This window comes from Helobdella robusta (assembly GCF_000326865.2).
Source record: "Helobdella robusta unplaced genomic scaffold HELROscaffold_12, whole genome shotgun sequence".
Lineage (NCBI taxonomy): Eukaryota > Metazoa > Annelida > Clitellata > Rhynchobdellida > Glossiphoniidae > Helobdella > Helobdella robusta.
Genome location: NW_008703664.1, coordinates 146362 through 169509, shown reverse-complemented (window position 1 = coordinate 169509; position 23148 = coordinate 146362). Strand labels below are relative to the sequence as shown.

The 23148-nt window shown below is 32.6% G+C and overlaps 3 protein-coding genes across 3 annotated transcripts; 1 reads left to right on the top strand and 2 right to left on the bottom strand.

Moving 5' to 3' along the window:
• HELRODRAFT_167652 (hypothetical protein) lies at positions 1-2788 on the top strand (the record flags this gene model as incomplete). Its single annotated transcript, XM_009013407.1, has 2 exons — positions 1-67; positions 2550-2788. The coding sequence occupies 2 exons, from the start codon at positions 1-3 to the stop codon at positions 2786-2788; spliced, it is 306 nt and encodes a 101-aa protein (XP_009011655.1).
• An 8036-nt stretch (positions 2789-10824) lies between these two features.
• On the bottom strand, positions 10825-11988 carry HELRODRAFT_167651 (hypothetical protein; the record flags this gene model as incomplete). Its single annotated transcript, XM_009013406.1, has 1 exon — positions 10825-11988. One exon carries the CDS (start codon positions 11986-11988, stop codon positions 10825-10827), a length of 1164 nt encoding a protein of 387 aa, XP_009011654.1.
• Positions 11989-17606: 5618 nt separating this feature from the next.
• HELRODRAFT_167650 (hypothetical protein) lies at positions 17607-21708 on the bottom strand (the record flags this gene model as incomplete). The annotated part of the gene is made up of 3 exons (XM_009013405.1): positions 17607-18899; positions 19346-19590; positions 21651-21708. The coding sequence occupies 3 exons, from the start codon at positions 21706-21708 to the stop codon at positions 17607-17609; spliced, it is 1596 nt and encodes a 531-aa protein (XP_009011653.1).
• Positions 21709-23148: the final 1440 nt, after the last annotated feature.

Below are 23148 nucleotides of genomic sequence, written 5' to 3'. Positions count from 1 at the left end.
ATGAAGCGTCACTTTGAAATTGTCAAGATCATAGCAACAATGGAAATTTATATTATGAAAAAGACAGGTCAAGTGGTTTCAACAACATCAACAAAATGGAAAATATGAGTGCCAATAAACTTTAAAAATGAAGAGGATAAAAGAAAATTTTTTATTTATACATTTCCTCCTTATAATAATAATTGACTATTCATGGGCAATTTTCAGAATGTTATCAATATACAATTATTAACAAACACTGCAGTTCAGTTTTCGATGAAGACGAAATGTTTAATGATGGGTTTGTCTCGGTAAACCTTGTTTTGTTTTTACGTGTGTGTGTGGTTTCAAATTATTGCTTCATGCTACTTCGTTATCGTGTGAACGACCTCGTCATATTTCCCTCACGGCCTCCAGTTCAGCGCGACTCTTCAAACCACAACATGAAACAATCAACGTGCGAACAGATGTATAACAATTGACGTATGAAGTATGATATTGATAATTGACGTGTGTGTATACGTACGTACACCATATATACGTTCACCATATGTACGTACGTACGTACACCATTCATACAATGCTTTTCGCATAGAATCGTTTCAAAAATTGTTCTTCTAAGAACATTAAATAAAAGTTTCACACATTGTCTACACATTATTAAATTTAAACATTATAACTAGAATGAAAAAAAATTTCCTGAAAAAAATTTTAAAACTCAGTTAAAGCTTTCATAACTTGTGCGTTCGAACACTGAAGTACGTGCACTTGTGGATTGAAGATAATGAAAAATAGAAAATAAAAACGTTTGCTCGATGCGGCCTAGTACAAGAATTTTTTTTATTTACCATTCCTCAGAGTGGAGACAAAATTTATGCTGGCCATTAAGTGTTCACATTAAAAAAAGAAACAAAATTTTTTTTTTAAATTGCCGTGAAATAATTCAATTTCCTGACGACCAGCAACAACTCTCCAAGTTATATCGCTGACGCATTTCACGAATGTGAGCGCTTGCCAAAATAGGAAAAATTATTTTCTAAAATTTATTTTATGCACCTCAATAATAACAAAAATATTATAATTATTATTGTTGTTGTTGTTGTTGATGTTGATCCTGTTGTTTTAGTTGTTGTTGATGATAACAGTGCATAGCATATGATATTTCCAATTAACGTCACAGATACTGTCACGTTAACATTAATAATTGTTATGTAATTTGATGTAATCGTAGATAAATACAAGAGCTAAGAAACTTATTTCAATTCCTGTATTGCTCACAAAAGATAAGCATACCAAGCAAGCTATGAAATAACCAACACCTTCTCAATCGTTTATAAAAGTTGAACACTCTTGAGACCAACCAAAAGAAAAAAGTTTATATATTTACGAGATGACTATTTCAATTTTATACGTTCATCCTACTCGTATGCATTTTTTCTGTTATCTTCATCATTGGTTGCTGGTACTATATTACAATTTTACATTCGAAAAAATTGATTTATTATGAAAATACGGAAAATTTTTAATTTTTTTTTTACTCAAAAAAACATTCTACACAAAAAACAGATAAATTTTTTGTAATTTTTGTCGATTTAATTAAAATCAACTGGTTCTGAGACTTTCCACATAATGAGTTCTGAGAACGTGTCGGGCGATATGTCAAGTGTAGTGTTTGAGATTGCGTAGGTTTCACATTCAGAGTGTGGGCCAGCCATGTGTGATCCTACGTCAGATAACAATTAATTCTCCCCTAGTTTTTTTTAATTTTTCTTCAGAACTCTATCAGGTTTATTAGTTTTTGATATTTCGTCATCAAAGATTCTAAAATAGCTATTGTTTGTGTTTGAATGCATTTTTTTGTCAGTAGAGTTTTACCATTAGGTATGTGGTTGTGGTTAACAAGCTGTAACAGCTTTTGAAATAACTCAGCCAAACACAAAAAATATTTTATTTGATTTTGAAACCAAACAAACAAAAAATATCAACATACAATAATATTTAAAACTCACCAACTTCAACACACCTGATGTATAATAGCGTTAGAATTTCACGGACAACATCAACGACATTACCAAAAAACTTTTTCTCGTTATGATTTGACACTTGACATGAATATCCTGGCTCACACACACACACACACACACACACACACACACACACACACACACACACAAACACCTTTTGTTATCATTTATGTTGTGCTCTTCTATAACATGTAGATCAAAAACGTTCATGTTTGTATCAGTAAACAAATTTCCGTCACATCACGATTGTGGCTGCTTATTCAAGGCACTATTTACGAGCAAAATATGAAGCAGCATTCTAACCTACCAACATGGTGTATCGTTGAATGTGAATTTTTTTATGTTGTTTGTGATTGTTGTTATTGCTCGCTGCTGTTGTTGTTGTCTGCTATGTTGGATGTTGACGTTGACATTACGGTATCATGTAGCAAAATATTTCGGCGAAAGAAGAAAAAAGCCCTTCACAATTTCATCTAGAAAATACATGCAAACACAATTTATCCAACGTTGCATAAAACATTTTTTTAATAAACCCTTTCATCGCAGCGTTGTGCGCTTATTCAAAGTTCGTAAAAAGTTGCTCGCCGTTCAAGTGGACCAAAATTTTTCTGAAATTTATGGCCATCCACTACGCTTTGATCACGAGAAACGTTTTAAAAAGTGATTTTAAAAATACTTGTTTCGAAATAGAGAGTATGAATATTTTAGTGCTGCAAGCCAACGTAAAAACTGACCGACCGGTAGAAAGCGATAAAGAATATATGGAAGTTTCCATGGTTCTATAAACCGGGCTTTTAAAATATTTTTAATTGATTTCAAATTATTTAAAAATTTTGCCTTCAAACTAAAGCCAGAAAAAAATACTAAATATTTTAATGTAACTAATTTTTGTTTAATTGAATTGTTTGAAAATTTTTATTTTTGGAAGCTTCCGATAAAGATACGTCGCTTCGAGAAGAAAATTTACCCTGAATGGAGAAGACATGGAAGAAATATTTAACTACAGGTTCGTGTCAGACTGAATAAATTATTTATAACGTAACTGTCTATCAATCTTGAAGTAGGTTGGTACTCCTTCATCATGCAACAGAAATTTATTTTTAAACATAATATTTGCTTTTTTTAAAATATTTAGATAATTTAGCGAATACTTAAAAACTTATGGAACTTCTATGCAGTTGTACCATTAATTTTTGCATTCAATACTAAGCCGTTTGAAACATTCCTAGAAACATTAGGCAACATTCCAAAATTATTTAAGTTTCGAAGTTGTTTAAGTTTTGTTTAAAAACTAATATATGTATTTATTATTTATCAAATATGCAACTATTTTAGCTTATTAGATGTAAATTTTATCACTCCATTGTGTGCAATTCTTATTTAACTTCGTATTTTTGTTCGGCATATTTTTGAATTATAGATATATTAAAATGTATTTTTCGAAATGAATGAAAAACCAAGATAGTTAGTCAACAGCAAGTCTCAAATGGAATGGAAAAAGCAATTCCATAAAAAAAGAACATTTCGTCACACCAAGTCTGCCCTCGCTTCCTCGTAACTCTATCCAAATAACGATGATTTGATGTGCTGAAATATTTCAAATTAAACTTCTAACTACTATTCAAATATGTATATTGCATTAAGTATCAACTTTTTATGTATTTAATAGTAAGAGTAGAAAACTTGTATGAACAGTTTACTAGTTTATTGGTCAATGTATATATCCTTCATGTTGTATTTCATACATGCAAGTATGCGTGAAGCAGTTTCAGCCAAGTAGTAATTTAGTTTAAAAACAGCCATCAAAAAAACTTTCCATGAAACTTTCAAGTTGACTTTTAAGTTGATACTTCAAAATAGAAAGCTTCCAGCAAAAGAGTTTCAAATTATATGGGTTAAAAATAAAAAAATAAAAATGCAGTAAAAAATGCAGTTAATTATTTTTGAACCTCCACATTTCTGAGATTAAAAATTAAATTGAAATTAATAAACATAAATTATTAAAAAATTTTTGACTAATCAATTGAAACCACAAATTGATCATTACATTTTTCAGTTTCATCCGTCACTTAGAGTTAGAGGCAGAGGCACGCTATTGAGACATTTGTTGAACATGCACACATCATCTTGCATGTTTGGATGAAGCAAGGTTACAAATATTCATCTTGTATTCTGTCACATTCAATCGCTAGCCAAGTTATCAATAATTATCAATAAGGTCCTAATCAAGTTAATAGAAGAGTTGCTGTCTTATGACGCGCAGATGTCATTTTGCTTTACTGCCAACGTGTTTATTAGGAATATTTACGGGTGGATAATCTGACTTGAGGTGGATTAAAAATCGAAAATAAAAAATGAAAATAGCTGTGACATTCAAAATAATATTTTAAAATGAAAATAATTATCATCTCAAAACAAACTGTAAAATATGTTAAGTTTATTTAATTTGTTTTAATTATAAGCAATATAAATAACATCGTCAAATAAAAACATAAACACCAGACATAAACAGCAACACCGTATGTAAGCAAAGCAACAACACAACAACGTAGACAACAACAGTCGCTAAGAAACACGCAAGCTTTATCTTTCGTTTCTTCAGCGTATGCAAAGTAGCAGCTACCTACAACATGTCGCCAAGTGAGGCGCTGACTTCTTCCTTGCAAAAATTTGATTGAAATTAAAAACGCTTAATCACTTTTTTTAATCTGTTTGTGATATCGTTTGGCTGTTGTTCAACCAATGAGCAATTACAGTTTTAATTTATTTTTCTCAAAAATCTTTGGCATATCATATGTTGTTTATTGTAAATGTCTTTTAATTATGTTTTTTAGGTTAAAATCTGAATTCAAAGGTTAAAACAATAGTAAATTTTTTATAATTATTTCTCAAAGTATTTTTGTAGAACATTAGTTTGTGGTAATTTCTTGAAACGAATACAATTTATTGTTCACGAAATTGAAATAAATTCTTTCCATTCCAATTACACTATTCAGATTTGTTTTCTTTCACAAAATCACTCCAAATTTTTCTTGGGTATCTCAATGTCAATTAAAAAAAGGATAAAAATGAAAAATGAAGTAATATTATAAATAATCATACGCATCTAGATTTTAAAAAGATAATATTCGCGTTACTAAAAATCTACTTATTAATGAGTTTCGATGTTTATCTCACTCAATGTCGTGGTTTTTCATCAAAATAAATTGAAAATTATTTTATATTTAAAAAAAATTGTCATTAGTCATCTCATGAAAATTAATTTTACGACCTACGGTGATAATTAAAAGAAAATATGTTATCAGATTTTATTAAATTTTACGCTTTAATTGTAAATCATTTATTTGCTAAAGAATGTTCATATATATTTTTTTGTTTTAAACTAACAAGTTGTGTTCGATTAGACTAGTTTATGACATCACCAAAAATATGACTCTTAATGTTTGGACAGTAAAATTAGTGACGATACATTTAGTTGTTTTAGTAGCATATAAATAACATCGTTAAATTCAGTTATTTGTTGATGCCTAACTTGTTTCAGAGCATAATTCGTTGACACCCAACTTGTTCCAGAGACACAATTTGTTGATGCCAAACTTGTTGCAGAGACACAAATTCATCTTGTCTGCAATCAGTCATTGCCAATTTTTATTTTAGTAACAGTAGCCGAGGAGCATCTTGATCATAACACTCCGTTCGTCGGGCTTCGCAAAAACATTTTTTTATGCACAGCGCCTCGATTTGTCATCTCATATTACGTAAACATCATCATTATCGCATCATATTCATCATCATTCTTTTTCTCCTCCTTCTCATACTCCTCATTCTCTTTATTGGAATCATCATCATCATCATCATTTCAGTATCATCATCGTCGTCATCATCGTCATCATTACTGTCACAATCTCCATCTACGCTAGCGCAGTAGTAATTTAAGTAGCCTTATAGGCGCATGGTTGGTCTTTGTACACTTCATCATCGTCGTCATCATCATCGCCGTTACTTGCCAGAATCTTACTATCAATCCCAGAATCTTTATCTAGGCGCATCAGAGTCGCGGTCAAACTAAACAAGATTAAAATGCATGATGGATGCTACTATCGGAACGTTTATATAGCATTTTTTTGAAAAAGCCTCTCAATACACTTAATAAATTGCATTGGAGAAGATTTATAAGCGCTGCTATCGAGTTCTCTTCAAAAGCGCTGTCCATGCTGCTTTTTGTTGAAATACGACGCTTAAATCGGCTTTTGGAAACATCACTGCGACACTCTTCAAACCAGCCGGTTATGAGTTTATGAGTTACAGACTTTGGCAGACGAAACCGAGAACATCTTTGGCCCAAAATGAGATAGTTGGCCTGTAACCTGGAAAAATAAGGTCACCGCGCTTTGCCAACCTCAACCAAGCTCTATCGGGAATCCACATATCAATCATATCAATTCAAGTCTATATTTTTTTGATGACTTGACATCACTTTGGCTGGTCATTGTTGTCGTCACTAGCACACTGCGACGTACTCGTGTCACGAACTGTTCCTCCCCACTAAGCACATCTGAATGTTTAGCATCTATATACAGAAGAAACGACGGAGCTGATTGCGAGGTGAATCATCAGGCCCACCAACCTCGTTCTTCTTATCTTAAAAGTAGGATGACAAAGTATGGTTGGATATTAGATAATCTGACGTTGAACCTCGAACCAATGAGCACATAAGAAGACAAAGTTTTTGTTGAAATAAATGCATTCAATCATTTAAAGATATATATTTTAAAATAATAATAATAAGCTTAAGTAAGAAGATGGAACAGTGAAGCATCACGATTACCAACATCATCATCATCATTCTCATCATCATCGTCATCATCATCATCATCATTAACATCACCTCCGTCATCATCGCTGGTACAAGTTGTTGAGATTTTCATTATTATTGTAAGCAATCAAAAAAACTATTTTTAGATGAGGAAAGTTGAAATGAGAACATGATACCGAACAGGGTGATGATGATGATGATGATAATGATGACGATGGTGGTGATGATGGTGAAGATGACGATGATGATTACGATGACAATGGCGATGACGACGATGACGATGATGATGATGGTCGCCAGGCAAGTAATTATGACAATCACGATGATGATGAAGATTGTATTATTATGGTATCTTAAAAATAAAAATTATAACATCAATTTATAAATAAAATAAATAATTAAAAATATATAATATAAATAAATATTAACAGTTGAGGAAAAGTGACAAGATTAAATTACATTACTCTGGTGTCACAAAAAAAATGATAAAAAACTTATTTACATTGGAAAAAAATAAGCCAGTAAAGGCGTAAATCATCGTAGAATGAATAAAAATAACTTTCAATATTACCTGCTGGGTCAATGGTGTGCAGGTCGGCTTCAAGTGTTTGTACGCGCGCCGCTGTTATAAAATTGATTGCTCCGAGAGGATTTTTTAACATATTAGTTATTCTTATTTCAATTCACTCACTCATTCTTTCGATATATCTGATCTAATTCATACACGGATGGATTGCCAGGGCAGGCTGTAGGTGGTGGAGGTAGTTTTTAATGAACATTTCAGAAGGAGTTGCTGTAGTGAAATGGAGTTAGGTGTCATTGGTGTTATTAATACGTTGGACGTTACCAATTGACAAGATGGAAAAAGTTCTGCTTCTCAAATTTCTACAAATTAATTTCTATGAGTTTCAATTTGCGATTTTAACCTAATGTAATAAAATAAAAACATGTTATACACTGGCATGGAAGAAATAGTCTTGAAATAGTTCAGCTGTGTAAATGTTCAATCAGCGCTGAGGGTGATGAGCAAACAAAAATGAGATTTGTGTCACTTATAAGCCTTCTTATTTGAATTTTAGCTGAAAAATTATTATATTCATGCAAATATGTGCTCTTACACTAGTTTTTTTTTCAACAAACACTTTCAAACACTCGAACACGCACATCTATGTGCGTGTGTGTGTGTGTTCGTGTGCGTGCGTGTAAGTGTGTGTGTGTAGTGTGTGTGTGTGTGTGTGTGTGTGTGTGTGTGTGTGTGTGTGGAATTGCTGCAATACTTCAGGTAATGAAGCTGAGCCATTTCAGAACAGCTAATAAGTAAAATGATTGAATTATTCTTAATTATATATTCCTAATAAATTTATTATGTTTAGACAGTTACGTTGTAATTTTTAGTAGTGTTAACCAGAGTAAAATGACGAAAGTTCCAATGAATTTGTGTTAACCTGTACGTAAACTAAACATTTAAACTTGACATCGCTTTCTTTCTTAAAAGTGCTCAAATAAATTTTATGTTAGTTGATTTATTAATGCATGTTTTACTAGAAAAAAATAACGTTATGTTAATTGAAATATTGGCGTTTATAGATGTTTTCTGTCTGCATACTCTTCAGAGAATGAGATTCATAATAAAACTTATGTACAAAGGTGGACTTCATCCTTGTGAGATGGGCTTCATCATTGTGAGATGGGCTTCATCATTGTAAGATGGGCTTCATCATTGTAAGATGGGCTTCATCATTGTAAGATAGGCTTCATCATTGTAAGATGGGCTTCATCATTGTAAGATGGGCTTCATCATTGTAAGATGGGTTTCATCATTGTAAGTTAGGCTTCATCATTGTAAGATGGGCTTCATCATTGTAAGATGGGCTTCATCATTGTAAGATGGGTTTCATCATTGTAAGATAGGCTTCATCATTGTAAGATGGGCTTCATCATTGTAAGATGGGCCTCATCATTGTAAGATAGGCTTCATCATTGTAAGATAGGCTTCATCATTGTAAGATAGGCTTCATCATTGTAAGATGGGCTTCATCATTGTAAGATGGGCTTCATCATTGTAAGATAGGCTTCATCATTGTAAGATGGGCTTCATCATTGTAAGATGGGCCTCATCATTGTAAGATAGGCTTCATCATTGTAAGATAGGCTTCATCATTGTAAGATAGGCTTCATCATTGTAAGATGGGCTTCATCATTGTAAGATGGGCTTCATCATTGTAAGATGGGCTTCATCATTGTCGTTGTCGTTCTCATTATTGTTGTACATGGCTCTTCAAAACTTAGCCGTTGTCGTTCAGTTCGTAGTTTGATACTTTGGTTGTTGTGCATCGACGCTGTGTTGTAGCCGTCCCTGTTGTGATACAACTTGCTTGCACTCCACATACAGATTTTTTAATTTTGTACTAAACATGAATTTATTATGGAATGAAAACTCTTACAATTTTTAGATTCACATTCGTTCGATAGTATTCAACCGAACGAGCTGGCTGGTGTTGTTACATTTCAAGATTGAACTTTGTAGGATTTTGAGAGAAGTAAAGAAGCGGAGAGCAAAATTTTGTTTAACACGAGGAGATCCACTTGATGCTGAACAATGATTGAATGAACGAATGAACGAATAAAAAAATGAGCAAATGAAGAAACGAGTGGAGAGAAGGTACATGAGAGAGCAAACGAATAAAAGAACGCAAATAAGATACGAACGATAAATTGGGCTAACTAAAGAACGAATGAATGAATGAATGAGCGATCGGATGAATGAATTAACGGACGCGCGAATGAATGTTTTTTGAAATTTTTTTCCTTCTTGTTTAGTGAGCACTTTGTAAAACTTCTACAAATCGCATGCAACTACATGAACCAAAAATTTCTTACATAGCTCACTTGAGCCATTTAAATCATTGAATACTCGAGTTTTGATGATTTTTAGTCTTTTCTTTCAAATGACGTTTTCTAACATTTCCGTGTTTACCCCTTAGAAGCACTTTAAAAAATTGCTCCTAACGTGGCTTATTTCAAGCGGCCTCTCCTGCTTGCACGGAAGCCACGCAGACGATCAATCAGACATTCCTCCACTTCTTTGCTTCCACCGGCGTTTTAATTTAAAAAAAAATTTTATTTAACTATTTTTAAAAAAGAAAAGTTTTTATTAACTCAAAAATAATAACAACAATGATGTTAACAGATAATAATAGTACGAAAAAAACTATGTCGTTTGCAAGCCATCGCAGTGAAGTTTTGGAAATGTTTCCGCCCCATTTCCACCACTTTTCCTACAATCGTCTCGTTTAATTAATATAAACATGAAGTTTCTATTGCGCGTGTGATCATCATCCTCAACAGCAGCAGCAAACAACTCCTCCATGTCACTTGGTGTGTCAGCTGCTACATCTCAGCCTAAATAAATAAACAAGACCACTATCACCACCACCACCACCACCATCATCATCATCATCATCATCATCGTTACTATCATCATCGTCTTCTTCCTCATCATCCTCGTTCTATAATGTGGCTTTTGTGATCTTCCACTTGTCTCCGTTATGGCCGGGCGGGAGCAAATATTTTGCTCATTTGAGTTCACAATAAACAATGCACGCCTTTTTAAGCTCCTTTAATGCGTAACATGCTGTCTTTCATTTTATAATTAAAAACAAGGAAACAATGGTTTATAAATAAATTTATTTACAGGTTGTTTGTTTTTTCACTGAAATATCAACAAACGAAAATGCACCATCAAAATTAATATGCAAGTTCTGTTTACGAAAATATAAAATGGTGTTCGCCAAACATCAATCATTTTTCAAAAAATAAAAATAACAGTTACACATTTATAACGATTGTACGCTGCACTATGTGAGTGATTGTATTTCAAAATGTTCCGTGGTTTTTATAATTAACAACAAATTTAACAGCCAAGTAAAAATGAATCAATAAATGTTCAAGTGCTCATAGAACTTATGAACGTCTTGCACTTACCGTTACTATTCACAATGTTGATCATGTACATCGTTCGTTGTCTTCATTTCTTTTTATGACTTTGCAGCAGCATTTCATAGTACGTCCACAACTGAACTGCTTCTTCGACTTTCTCCTAACACTCTGCGTGGTAGCGTTTGAAGTTCTATCGTCCAAACTACTTCGCTTGGAAATGGCCGTAGCAGGCCAGCCGATCGTGCTGATTCCTCCGGGCAACATTGATTTCAACGTCAGTCTGAACCTTCTACTGACTGTGCAGTAGATGAGGAAGTTTACAGAGCAGCTGAACGTGAGGAAGACGTTGCTGATGTTTGATGATATTCTTCTGTAAAACGACAGTGAACACGCATAACTTTTTGAGGTCAGTTCCAAACTGTATAGAACGTGGGATATCATGGCGGCAATGTCGCAGACGATGCAGACGCTGACGACGAGGACGGCCACCGTGGTGATGGACCTGGTGACTTCAAAGAGAGATTCGTGGGTGCTGACGGATGAGGCTCTGTTGATTCTCGATAGGTTGCTGGAGAATGCGGAACGATGTTGTCTCGAGGTCCAACGGAGCGTTAAAAATATTCGAAAGTTCATCACTATCAATGCTATCAAAGGAACAAAGTAAATAAATAAAAAATTAAAAATTATTCTAAACGCAAAAGTGTAAAAGACGTTTGACATTATTTTAGTTTGTTGAAAGCCAGAGTCTTTCACATCGAATGGAACAATTTCGTACTCGAAGAATTTTGGAATGGAAACAAGGACGACGATGACGGTGGTGAAGAAAATGAAGCATTTGGTTCTCTTGGTGGAGCAGATGCGCTGCGCGTGCAGAGGGTAGCATATAGCGGTGTACCTTTCCATCGTCAACAGGACCGTCAACCAAACGCTGACCATCTTAATTATGCAGTTCACTGGAAAAAGCCAAACGAAAATATAGCGGTGGAAGTGTTCATAATTTGGAATTCCGATGTATCTAAACGAACGCAAAATTGTTGACGATAACAAATTCGATGTATCGAGAATTGTGATTGCTTTCAAGAGAATTGTGGTGACTGGAGATTGTCTGTACCTGAATAGGGCCAGGAGAGAAAGACTGTTGCCAACTAACCCAAAAATGACCATCGGGAATGAAATGTAGACCTCACATATCAATCGAATTGGAGCCATGTAGGAGTCCAACTTTGACATTGAATTGTTACATGTTGGTGGAGACGATGAATTAAATAATTGTGTAGATGATGAAAGATTGAATAATGATGAATACGATGACTCATTAAATAATGACGAAGACGATGAAATATTAAATAATGATGAAGACGTTGTTGATGATAGCATAGTTGATGTTGTAGTTTTTAAAAACTTTAACTCAAACGACATCCAAGAAATAATTGAATTGTTAACATCCGACGACTCTGTACACTATACAACTACCAAAAATGATTCAAAATTCATTGAAATTATTCTAATAATTCCTCGAAATTCATCGAAAATGCTTCTATCAATAATCAATCGAACAAGTCTAAATCAAAATTTGTTTTGTCTGGCTAGTGCACATCGACGATGAAAATTTTATCCCCAACCGTCTGCGCTACATGTCTTCCGCCTTCCATTTATTGGCTGTAGTACAAGCACTGTTTCTCATATATGTAAATAAACATACATATATATATATATATATATATATATATATATACCTATATATTTTTATATATACAACGTCCTGTTATATATACATGCAACACACATTGGTTTGTGGCATGCATAATGATACAAAAAGCACTCTAATTAGATATACATATATATATATATATATATATATATATATATATATATATAAATTATTTACACGAACATCAGTAACAATGATATTATGGCAATAATATTGAAAATAAAAACGAAATGTTTGTTGGCTAGTTTCAAACATAAACACGTAACAAAATAAGCATGTAAAAATGAAAACATTTTAAACAAATGAACACGTATTATACAAACGAATATATAGTCCGAAATAAACTCATATTAAACAGATAGAAACGCAAATTGACTCGTATGAAACAAATGATTACATATAGAGCAAATGAACCAACAGTAAACAGATGAACGAGCAGAGGAAACAAATGATTTGAAATAGATCAAGTGTACACACAAATGAAAGCAAAACCATCCCCGATAATATTTTTTTTCCTTGTTATTTGATGAATTAGAACAAGCCTGCAGACTTACTTGCTTTAATCATATAACATTAGCTGTTGATCGTATGACGTTCTTAGCAGATACGATCGCTTCTTCATTGGCTTCTGATGAAGTTTTAGTTTGTTTTTATTTCATTTATGACCATTGTTTAACAAATGAATAAACATTGGTCAATTGTTCACTTTTTATTCAGAGAGTGTATAGCTAAATTAATTTATTTTCTTAATGCTGAACAACAAAGCCAACATGAAACTGAAATCATATCATAATTTATGTAATAAATGCTTACAAACTGTAACATTTTCGTTTCATTTTAAATTAATTGTTAATCGAGCAATAGTTATATCGTTACAAGTTCACGTTTATGAAAAACCGCAACCAACTAAATACGTAATCACTAATCTTCTGCTTTAATTTTTTATAAATTATTTTTATATTAACTTGCTAGTAACAACGGTTATCTGGCTAATTTATTAACTCAGTTGTTAGCGTGGTAGGGCAGTTTGTTGGATGCAGGCATGATACATTAAGTTCTTATATTTAATCCATTCAATTTTTATTAAATTTACCTGCACCAGCAAACTAAAAATTTTGACAGTTATTTATCCCCAATGAAAACCATCGTTTATACAAAAAATACACACGTCATAACAAACGCTCGTTGACTGTATATAGCTAACAAATGCCAACTTATCATATTTTCAACTTTGTAGACATGCAATAAAAAGCATCTGAGGTTGATGCACTGCAGAATTTCTTTTCAACAGGCTGAAACCACGCACTATAAACTCATTTTTTTTCAGCATAAAACCTTTCATGTCTTCACTTGAAATATTAAAAATATTTTAACAAAACTTCAAATTATTTCAAGTGTTCATGCGAGTAAACAATTTTTAGAAGGTTTTTAAATACTTGAAAGCACAAAAGCCTCCTAACAAAACAGCCGAACTTGAAAACTCTGAAAAAATATTTGAAAATGGAAATTGTTTTAAAAATAGTTTATTTTGTTCTAGTGTTGTAATAGCTCTACTCTGTTTAACTAAAATGTCTGAGACTTCTTTAGCTTTCATGTTTTTATTCAGAAAAACAGACAAACAGATAGATAGAACGATAGACAGATCTATTTTGGTCGCAATTAATTCAATTCATGGTTCCTTGTTTGTAGCGCCTCTAAATGATTTATAAATCATTATAATCTAACTTTATTCGGACATTTCATTTATTTTTCAACAATTTTCTTTCATTTAGATTATGTTCATTTATCTGGATGTTCTATTATTATTTTCTGTGCGTAACAAATTGTAATAAAAATGTTTTAATTTTGCGATTGATTCAGTTCTTAAAGAAATTCCTAATAATTGGAAACTTTTAATAATATTCGTTCATTAAAATTTTCGTTTTTGCTTAATTACCACCGTGCAACTATATTTTTTGATAAAAACATATTTTACAATTCATTTTTGTTTGTTGTGTAACAAATTTTTAATGATTACTTTTCACAATTTTTTCACTCTTCCTCTGCGGCATCAACAACAACAGCAGCAGACATACATTGCATTCAACTACACGTCAATCAACCCATTATACACATTGCGTGTAATAGGCGTGGATCCTTATGCAGTCGAACCCGGTAACTTCAACGGCAGTGCCAGGCACTTGAACCATTGCACCATTGAGCTACACCAAGAATGTATGTTAAAATAGGAGCACAATAAATTTATCAGCAGTAACCACAGGCTTAATGACTCCGATGACGAACTCGTTAATAACAATTGAATGAACAATTGAGACAGACAATCGAACCATCAACACAAAAACATTAAACAGTTAAAAAATTACAAAAATATTCTTTTCACAGACATCACATCTAAAAACATATTCACAATGAACGCCGTGCACAAAATCACAAACACAAAAATTATCAATTAAGAAGTTATCGTCTGTTGGAAAAATTTCTAAAGTTCATGGGCCATTGATTTATTTACTTTTGTTTTGTAAATGCAGTGCGTGAAGTTTATAATAAAGATGGTTTATTTTCAATTCGCAGAGCAACAAAACTATTAAAAAAGAACGAAAACAACATGAAAAAAGTTTTTGGCTAACCTCATAAAAGTCCTCATATAAAAGTGTGTTGGAATCATTAAAAGTTATGAATGAATTTTTCATGGAAAGAACATGCGTCGTCTTTTAGACATTTCTACGATAGATGCAACAAACATTTATGATGTTGAAAGCATGCGATGGTGAAGATGAAACTAAGTGTTTACCATTTAACATCTAACAGTTTAAAATATTTATGTTAGCTTCTCACTCGACCTAACCTCCCACGCACGCAGGCAGCCGCGGTACAGCATATTTCATCTACCTACATGTATGTACATGCAATTCTCACGCAATTCAAGTGCGCTCTTCAATAATAAAAAACTTTTTCAAACGTTCTTGTTCCAGAGTGTTCTGTTGAAAATATGTAAAAGTTACCCCTGTTGCGATGAAAAAATGATACTTGAAATGGAAAAAACAACTTGTTTTGGAAGTTTAAACGAATATTTTTTAAGACTTTGTGGAGATAAATAATAAAGAAATGTTTGAGACAAGTTGGCAGGTCAACAATTTTCTTTCCTCGAGTTCATCATCTGATCTTTATTCACCTCTCATGATTGATAATCAATTCATTATTCAAACATTTAAATAATTCATATAATTCAATATCTTTTTTATACAATTCTGCTCCGTTTTCTTGTTCATTATTGAGTAACGCAGGGGTGGGCAATTTTTTGCTGTGAGGCCCTCATTGAGAACTATTTGACTTTTGAAAGGCCACATGGACCGCATTGAGAACTATTTAACCTTTGAAGGGCCACATATTTATTCAAATAGCAAATTTTTTGGACCTTTTTTTTGTCTCGTAATATATGGCTCTGACGATATTTTTTGGTCGAACAAGGCAGAAAATGGCTTCGTAGTTTGCCTACCTCTGGAGTAACGTATTATCTTATCGATTTATTGTTTTGTATTTGTTAATGAACAACGGAAACACATGTTAATAATATTTTTAGTATTAAAGTGCATCGAACAACAAAAATTGGAATAAAAGGAAACATTATGTCGCTTGTCCTTTAAAGTCGATGAGGTTGAATAAATGAGAAAAGTGTGTAAAAAATTGAATCAATGAACAACAGAAACGACAGTTAAATGATGTGGCAACAATATTAAAAGTGACATAACATTAAGAAAGATTCAAAATAACAGGACAGAATCATATTAATCTCATTCAATATTATTAAACTGTTATATAAATTTCATCGTACAGTCTGCAAATGCATAGGTACTATTACACAAAAACGTTATAAAACCAATTTACGTCATTGTATGCATGTTTATTTAATCAGTTTAAAAATCTCCCCGTGAAGCTCGCAAGTCATGTACTGTACACATGCACGCATTGATATTATTATAATTTGTATCTCATTTGATCCTCCAAATGAATGGATTTGTGATTAGCTGTGTCGTAAAGAACAAAGATTGATCTGGTGATCTATTTATTTATTACATTACGATAAACTCTCAACCAGATGGAATGTTGTGTTACAATAAAGAATGTTATGTTACAATGACGAACGATTACATACAATGAAGATTGATTAAGAAAAAATGTTGATACTAAAAAATCTTACACCTGGTAAGTGATTTCAGAAAATTATTATTTAACGACGTGCATTGACAGTTTTTAAAAGCACACCCAGAAACCAGCAATCAAAGTTTAGAAAAGAACATCTAGTGCCTCACAACGAATGAAAGAAATATTTTGAAATGTTTCAATTGATATATTTAACACAGGAAAATAAATCGATTAATATAATCAATCGTATTGTGCTGTTTAATATATTTATGTTTAAACAGTTTGACAGTTTCGAATAATAATTTTAATTAAAAACCTTGTCCTCAACACAATTTTTACAAAGTTGAAAAAATTTTTGGTAGGTAATTCATAATCGCTTGTCTTACTTTTCAAACCTCATTGCTGTTTCAGGTTTGCTTTATTAGAATATAATTTTGCTTAATTACTTCATGAACAATTTTTGCGACATGTTTGATTCAATCTCATTAAAAAATCTGTTTAAAATGAGCCTGAGGCTCATATATAAATATATATGTTTACAACATTCACATTATTTTCCGTAATTTCTAATATACATACAATTTATTAGTGTGTGTGCGTGCGTGCGTGTGTGTGTGTGCGTGCGTGTGCGTGTGTGTGTGTGTGTGTGTGTGTGCGTGCGTGGCAATCGTTTGTTGTTGTTTGTACGGAAATGAACTGCTTCACCATTAGAACGTTTTAATATAAAGTTGTTTAATTTCCAATTTAAAGCGCTTACAGAAATAAATTCTCATGTCTGTCTTGGCATAGTGATTCGCAATTTCTTAATTACTGAACTAATTTTTGTCATTTATAATTTCAAGGGCCTGTTTATAAAACATTACAAAATGTGAATTCATGGATTTCGACTGTTGATTAAACAAATGTTAATTAATCTAAGTTTTTTTCATGTCATTACGAATAATTTTGATTAATTTATTGTAAGAAATTTTAAATTTACCTTCAATATAAAAAATTATATAAAATTTTTGGGAAATTTGAAGGAATGAGCTACTTGGTGTAAATGAAGAAAAAATAATCTGGCTCCATTGTGAGTTTCTTTGCAAAGGAAACACTTGTACGGATCGTCGGGAGTGTGGTAATCCATGTGGAACCCGTAAAGTACTTCATCGTCAAAAGTGATCCTGCAGTAATAGCACTTAAATTTTTTTGCCTTCATTGGACTTTTAGCCTTTTTATCATCGTCGTCTCTTTTTGTGCAATGCTCAGGTAAATCATTGTCCGGTGAATTTTGTCCTTCTGATTGACTCGGGGCTCTGTTTGTTGATGAGCTCAAATCTAACGGAAAGAGACATGAGCTTTCTTGTAGTGTCGACTGTTCTAAATGGCGTGTTTGATTGTTTGGTGCATTGTCGAATTTGTTGTTGTTGTTGACGAGTGTTGAGGGATTTTCAATAGAAGTTGAAGTTTGATTCTTCTTGTCTACAAAATCTGGAGTGTTGGTACTTTGTGGAGTTTTTCTGAAATCAGATGAAGGACTCTGCGGTTCATTCTTAAAATTGTTCAAAAGGGAGGGCATAGATCGGATGGAAGAAGTGTTCTCCGTGGTATTTTGAAAAAGTGGCATGGGAGAGGATAAAATGTAAGACATTAAGGAATCGTTGGAAAACTTAACTGGAGAAGTTTGCTGCATCGACGGATGATTGTTTGGAAAAATTTTGTTTCTCAGTAAATATTTGTCCAAAGGAGATATTGTCTGATTTAAATTTAGCTTGGAACATGCGTTTGATTCAATCATTTCCCAAAAGTTTAATGTGTTGATCTTGTAATTATTTATTACATCTTCTAATGATGTAAAATCATTGATATTTTCCAAATTCCTGTTGACATCTCTAGAGTTGAAATTTTTATTTTTAAAGGCAGTAACTGACTTTTTCTGAAACTTGTTCCATTTTTCTAAATGGAACGATTTGTTGTTTTCCTTTGACGAGACGTTGCTAACATTTTCATTGAGGGTATGATTGGTTTTTATGCTGTGAATGTACAAGGCTTGTCTGTACTTGGAGGCATATGAGCATTGTTGACATTTGAATGGATATTCATTGGAATGAGACTTCAAATGGCTGTTCAACATCGATTTATTGTTGCAACGATAATTGCATAGTTCACATTTGTAGGGTTTGAAGCCGAAATGATTGTTGAGGTGGTACTGCATATGATGCTTGAAGGCGCATACGAATGGACAGCGGGGGCAGGAAAGAAGTTTGGAGGCAGGCACATGTACGCGAGTATGCATCCATATGTCTTCCTGCGGTGTAATTGTTACTTCATCATTGTAAGTTGTTGTGTTGTTGTGTTAGCAATGTGAATTGTTATTGTGTGTTGTGTTGTTATGTTAGCAATATAAATTGTTATTTTGTGTTGTGTTGTTATGTTATCAATGTAAATTGTTATTGTGTGTTGTGTTGTTGTGTTATCAATGTGAATTGTTATTGTGTGTTGTGTTGTTGTGTTATCAATGTGAATTGTTATTGTGTGTTGTGTTGTTATGTCGTTGTTATATGTAAGTTCGCATTATATTTGTCTTAAAATAAAATAAAAAATAAATAATTTGTTATCAGCACATAGGCTGCTTATTTCCTCGATGTGTATGTTTACATGGGTTTAATTTTAACTAAATGATAGAAAAGTCATGATAGAGATAAATAAAAGTTTAAAGAAGATATTTGATAGATGTCATTATTATGTACAAACTTGAATCGTGGTTGAGAAGGAGCACTGCTTGCAAGTGTACTTTCTTGACCTTTTAGATTTTTTGTTCTCATTGTTGCTGCTTAAAGACGTGTTCATCATGCGTTCCTGCTCAGACTGGCTGGAATGATTTTCACTCAAATGTTTGTTCAGTCTGGCGTTACTTCGAGTCGTGAAGTTGCAGACCAGACATCGGTATGTGGAATGAATAATCTGCAAGTGCTGGTTCAGATCTTTTTTCGATAAACCTGAATCACATGGAAACACAGTTTATTGAGTTTACGTATAAAGCAAAATTTAGCATTAGAGTTATTTAACGCTGAGAATAAAATAATTTTACATTCGCTAGGTGTTTGAACAAATGTTTTTTGAAACAAGTACTTTTTTTATACTGAGCTTTCTAACACGTAAAAAGTAGGAATGAATAAAATGATTGGGAAGACATCAAATATTAGAAAAAAAATGAAACAACACTTGATCATTAATAATTAAATGCTTGGCGTCACCTTGAATAATTTATCAGCCATGCATGTCGTCAGGTTTTCATTGCTTCAAAAAACAGACTCAATAAAAATGCGGCTTTGTTCAATTTATCAGTTCATCATGCAAACACATATAAATCTTCATTACCCTTACAAACCAAAACTTTTCAACAAACTAAATGTTTCATATTTAATAACACTAAAAATTATTTCTATACTTGTTGTATACTTTACTGTGTGGCATTCGTGCAATTGAATTTCTGGCAAAATCCCAAGCAAATAACGATACAATTTTCAACTCACGATTTGGCTACAATGTCATTTTCATTCAAGCTTATTTGTACAATGCTAACAAACCAACATAATTTTTCTAATTACGTTCCACTCAATATTGATGTAAGGTATGAAAATAATTTTTTTGAAAATCGAAATTAACTGCTATGTTATTGATAGAACGCGTGTTATGCTTTAGTTACATAACGCCGCAAACAACATGCATCATACTTACCTACTTAATGTTCATATATATATATATAATACATAATTACATACATATACATAACAAATACATATAGTAGGAGTTTTTTCAGCCATGAATTGGATCAATAGAATTCAATGGAACAATGTGAGGTCATTAATAATTTTTTCAATAGACCTAGCAATAAATTATTGTCGTTCGTTCGTTCGTTCAATTTCATTCATTTTTTTGTCATTATGGACAATTTTTTATTCCATTTCCCATTCAGCGTCTGACGAGCCACTTATTGAAACGAAAAATAAGTGTAAAAATATAATTTATCAAACTTTGCGAAGTAATCAAGAAAAATGAAGAAAGCAACTCAAGTTGATGGTGATATTATGTAGAATATTTGCCGGTCATTTGTCATCAGTTTTGACTGCAAAGGATGTAGCCATGTAAAAATATCCTTCGATACGCGCTCACATAAAATACTCCATCATTCGATATGATGCGAGTGTTGAATGCGTTGCAAGTATTACTTACATAATTTTTATTTATAATTTATCTTTCGTCGTTTCAAACGTCAAAATGAATTGGAATAAATTAGGAAGTTAAAAAGGTCCATCAGAAATTTAAAAATGAACCAAGCGATGATTTGTAATTGTTGACGATGGCCGCTGAGTTATGTTCACGTCAGCATTATTTACCGCGCATTCGGAAAAGGCGCTTGATAAATGAGTGGCGGCCAAGAGTTTAATGATTTCAATTTTGATATTGTTTTGAGTGAAGCAGCAGAAGAACACAATGACATTCACACCATTCATTAGCTTCTCTCGTCCCATTCATCAACTTTCCCATTCTCGGCTTCTCTGTCTCGTACCAAAAAATTAATCGCAAAATTAAAGGAGAACCAAATTTATCACATTAACAAAAACTTAACGTTCACATATACACTCACATACACTGTCATACACTCATGACTGGCATTGTAACATAGACGTTTACTGACATACACTTACATACACACACGCTGATGTACACACATACTCATACATTGATAGCACACACCACACACACACACACACACACACACACACACAACGAAATAGACACACTGACACAAACACACAGTCAAACACCCGCTATTTTACTATGTACTTCATTTTATACACGTTTAAAATCATACTACAAGCGTATATAAATTCGTACGGACACACATATTATTTTTTCATTTTCAACAGTTTCCGTATAAAAATATCATTTTTGATTGATGTCTTAATTTATAGTATGCAAACATCTTAGACACAATAAATAAATTTTTTATAATAAAATTAAGATTAAAATGAAACACGACAAACTTCTGTACCCGCCGACAAATTAACTGAAAGTTCCATCATAAATTCCAGCTCACTAATTCGAGCCATTGCAGGATTATTGTGACTAATATCATCAGGGACCTTGCAAGAAGAACCGATGTGATGAAATGAAGGAACAAGTTTTTTAAGCTTGGGCTTGATTATTATGATTATTATTGAACTTCCACAAACAAATTTGTTTAAATTCTTGTAAACTATTATAAGCGAATGGTGATTTTAAATAGCTGAAATGGAATATTCATTTGAATCTTTTCCAATTGAGAAATGTTAAAAATATTTGCATTTGTTGATAATAAAGATGAATAATTAGTCTAATTTTAAAAATACGCATGCAATAATATACGCGTGAAATAAAAAATGTTGAACAGATGAAAATGTAAAATCGTAAATTTCATTACATTCATCAGAATGCTAAATATACATTTTGCCTAGAAAACGAACAAATTAATAAATTTCGTGCATGAGCGTTTCGTTCAATTTGTTTTTATATGAAATATCTTCTGCATATCGATGCCTTTGTGTTCAAAATTAATTTAGTTCAACATCCTGTAAAAAGATTAGAAATGAACCGCACGGAAAATGCGCTGCAAATAAACTTTTTTGTCCACAAATTACTAATTCAGAAATATAAAATAAAATAGAAGCGTGAACCTGAACATATTCTGCCTGGTCACTGAACACTCGGCCAGAAATTCACGTTTATACGTTGAGGGAAACATCAAACTGTGATGGCCATCCCATGATGCATGCTGATACGCTAAAAATTAAAATTATCACTAATACTTGCTGTCATCGTTGCTTCGTGATAATTGGAAGGTTGCATAGTTTTAATTTAGGTTTTGTAAAATTGAGAAAATTTTGATCTGACTTAGTGAAATCAGCTCAGGAATGCTAGGACCTGCAACACATACGGAGGGCATTGAACAGTTTATGAATATCTATACAATATAACCCATCTTTATAACATATTATATAAATGTGTGTATATATGCGTGTGTGTGTGTGTGTGTGTGGTGTATGTTGTGTGTGTGTGTGTGTGTGTGTGTGTGGTGTGTGTGTGTAGGAATATAAAAAAAAACAAGGACAACGTCCGTTCTGCATATTAAAAAATGCAAATAAAAACAAAATATACGTGTTTGTAAAAAATCAACAAAATATGAACAAAAACCTCAGAAAAGAGACTTCAAGAAATATGTAAACAAGCAAATATCTGAAATATCTGGCCATAAAAAGTCACTTGTAACGCTTACTCTTATAATCCAAAACAATCTCGAATTGAATTTAATTAAACCTGCCCATGTAATCTACATCAGTTGTATATGTTATATACGTGCATGTGTATGTGTATATTTTGTTGTTTATTGTGTTAGGCTGTTGAAAAATGGAACGGACGCGGACCTTAAGTAATGCGTCACAAAACAGACGACCGCAGAACCATTGACGCTTTTAACTTTGACAGAATTACAAGTGACTATTTATCTGTGAACA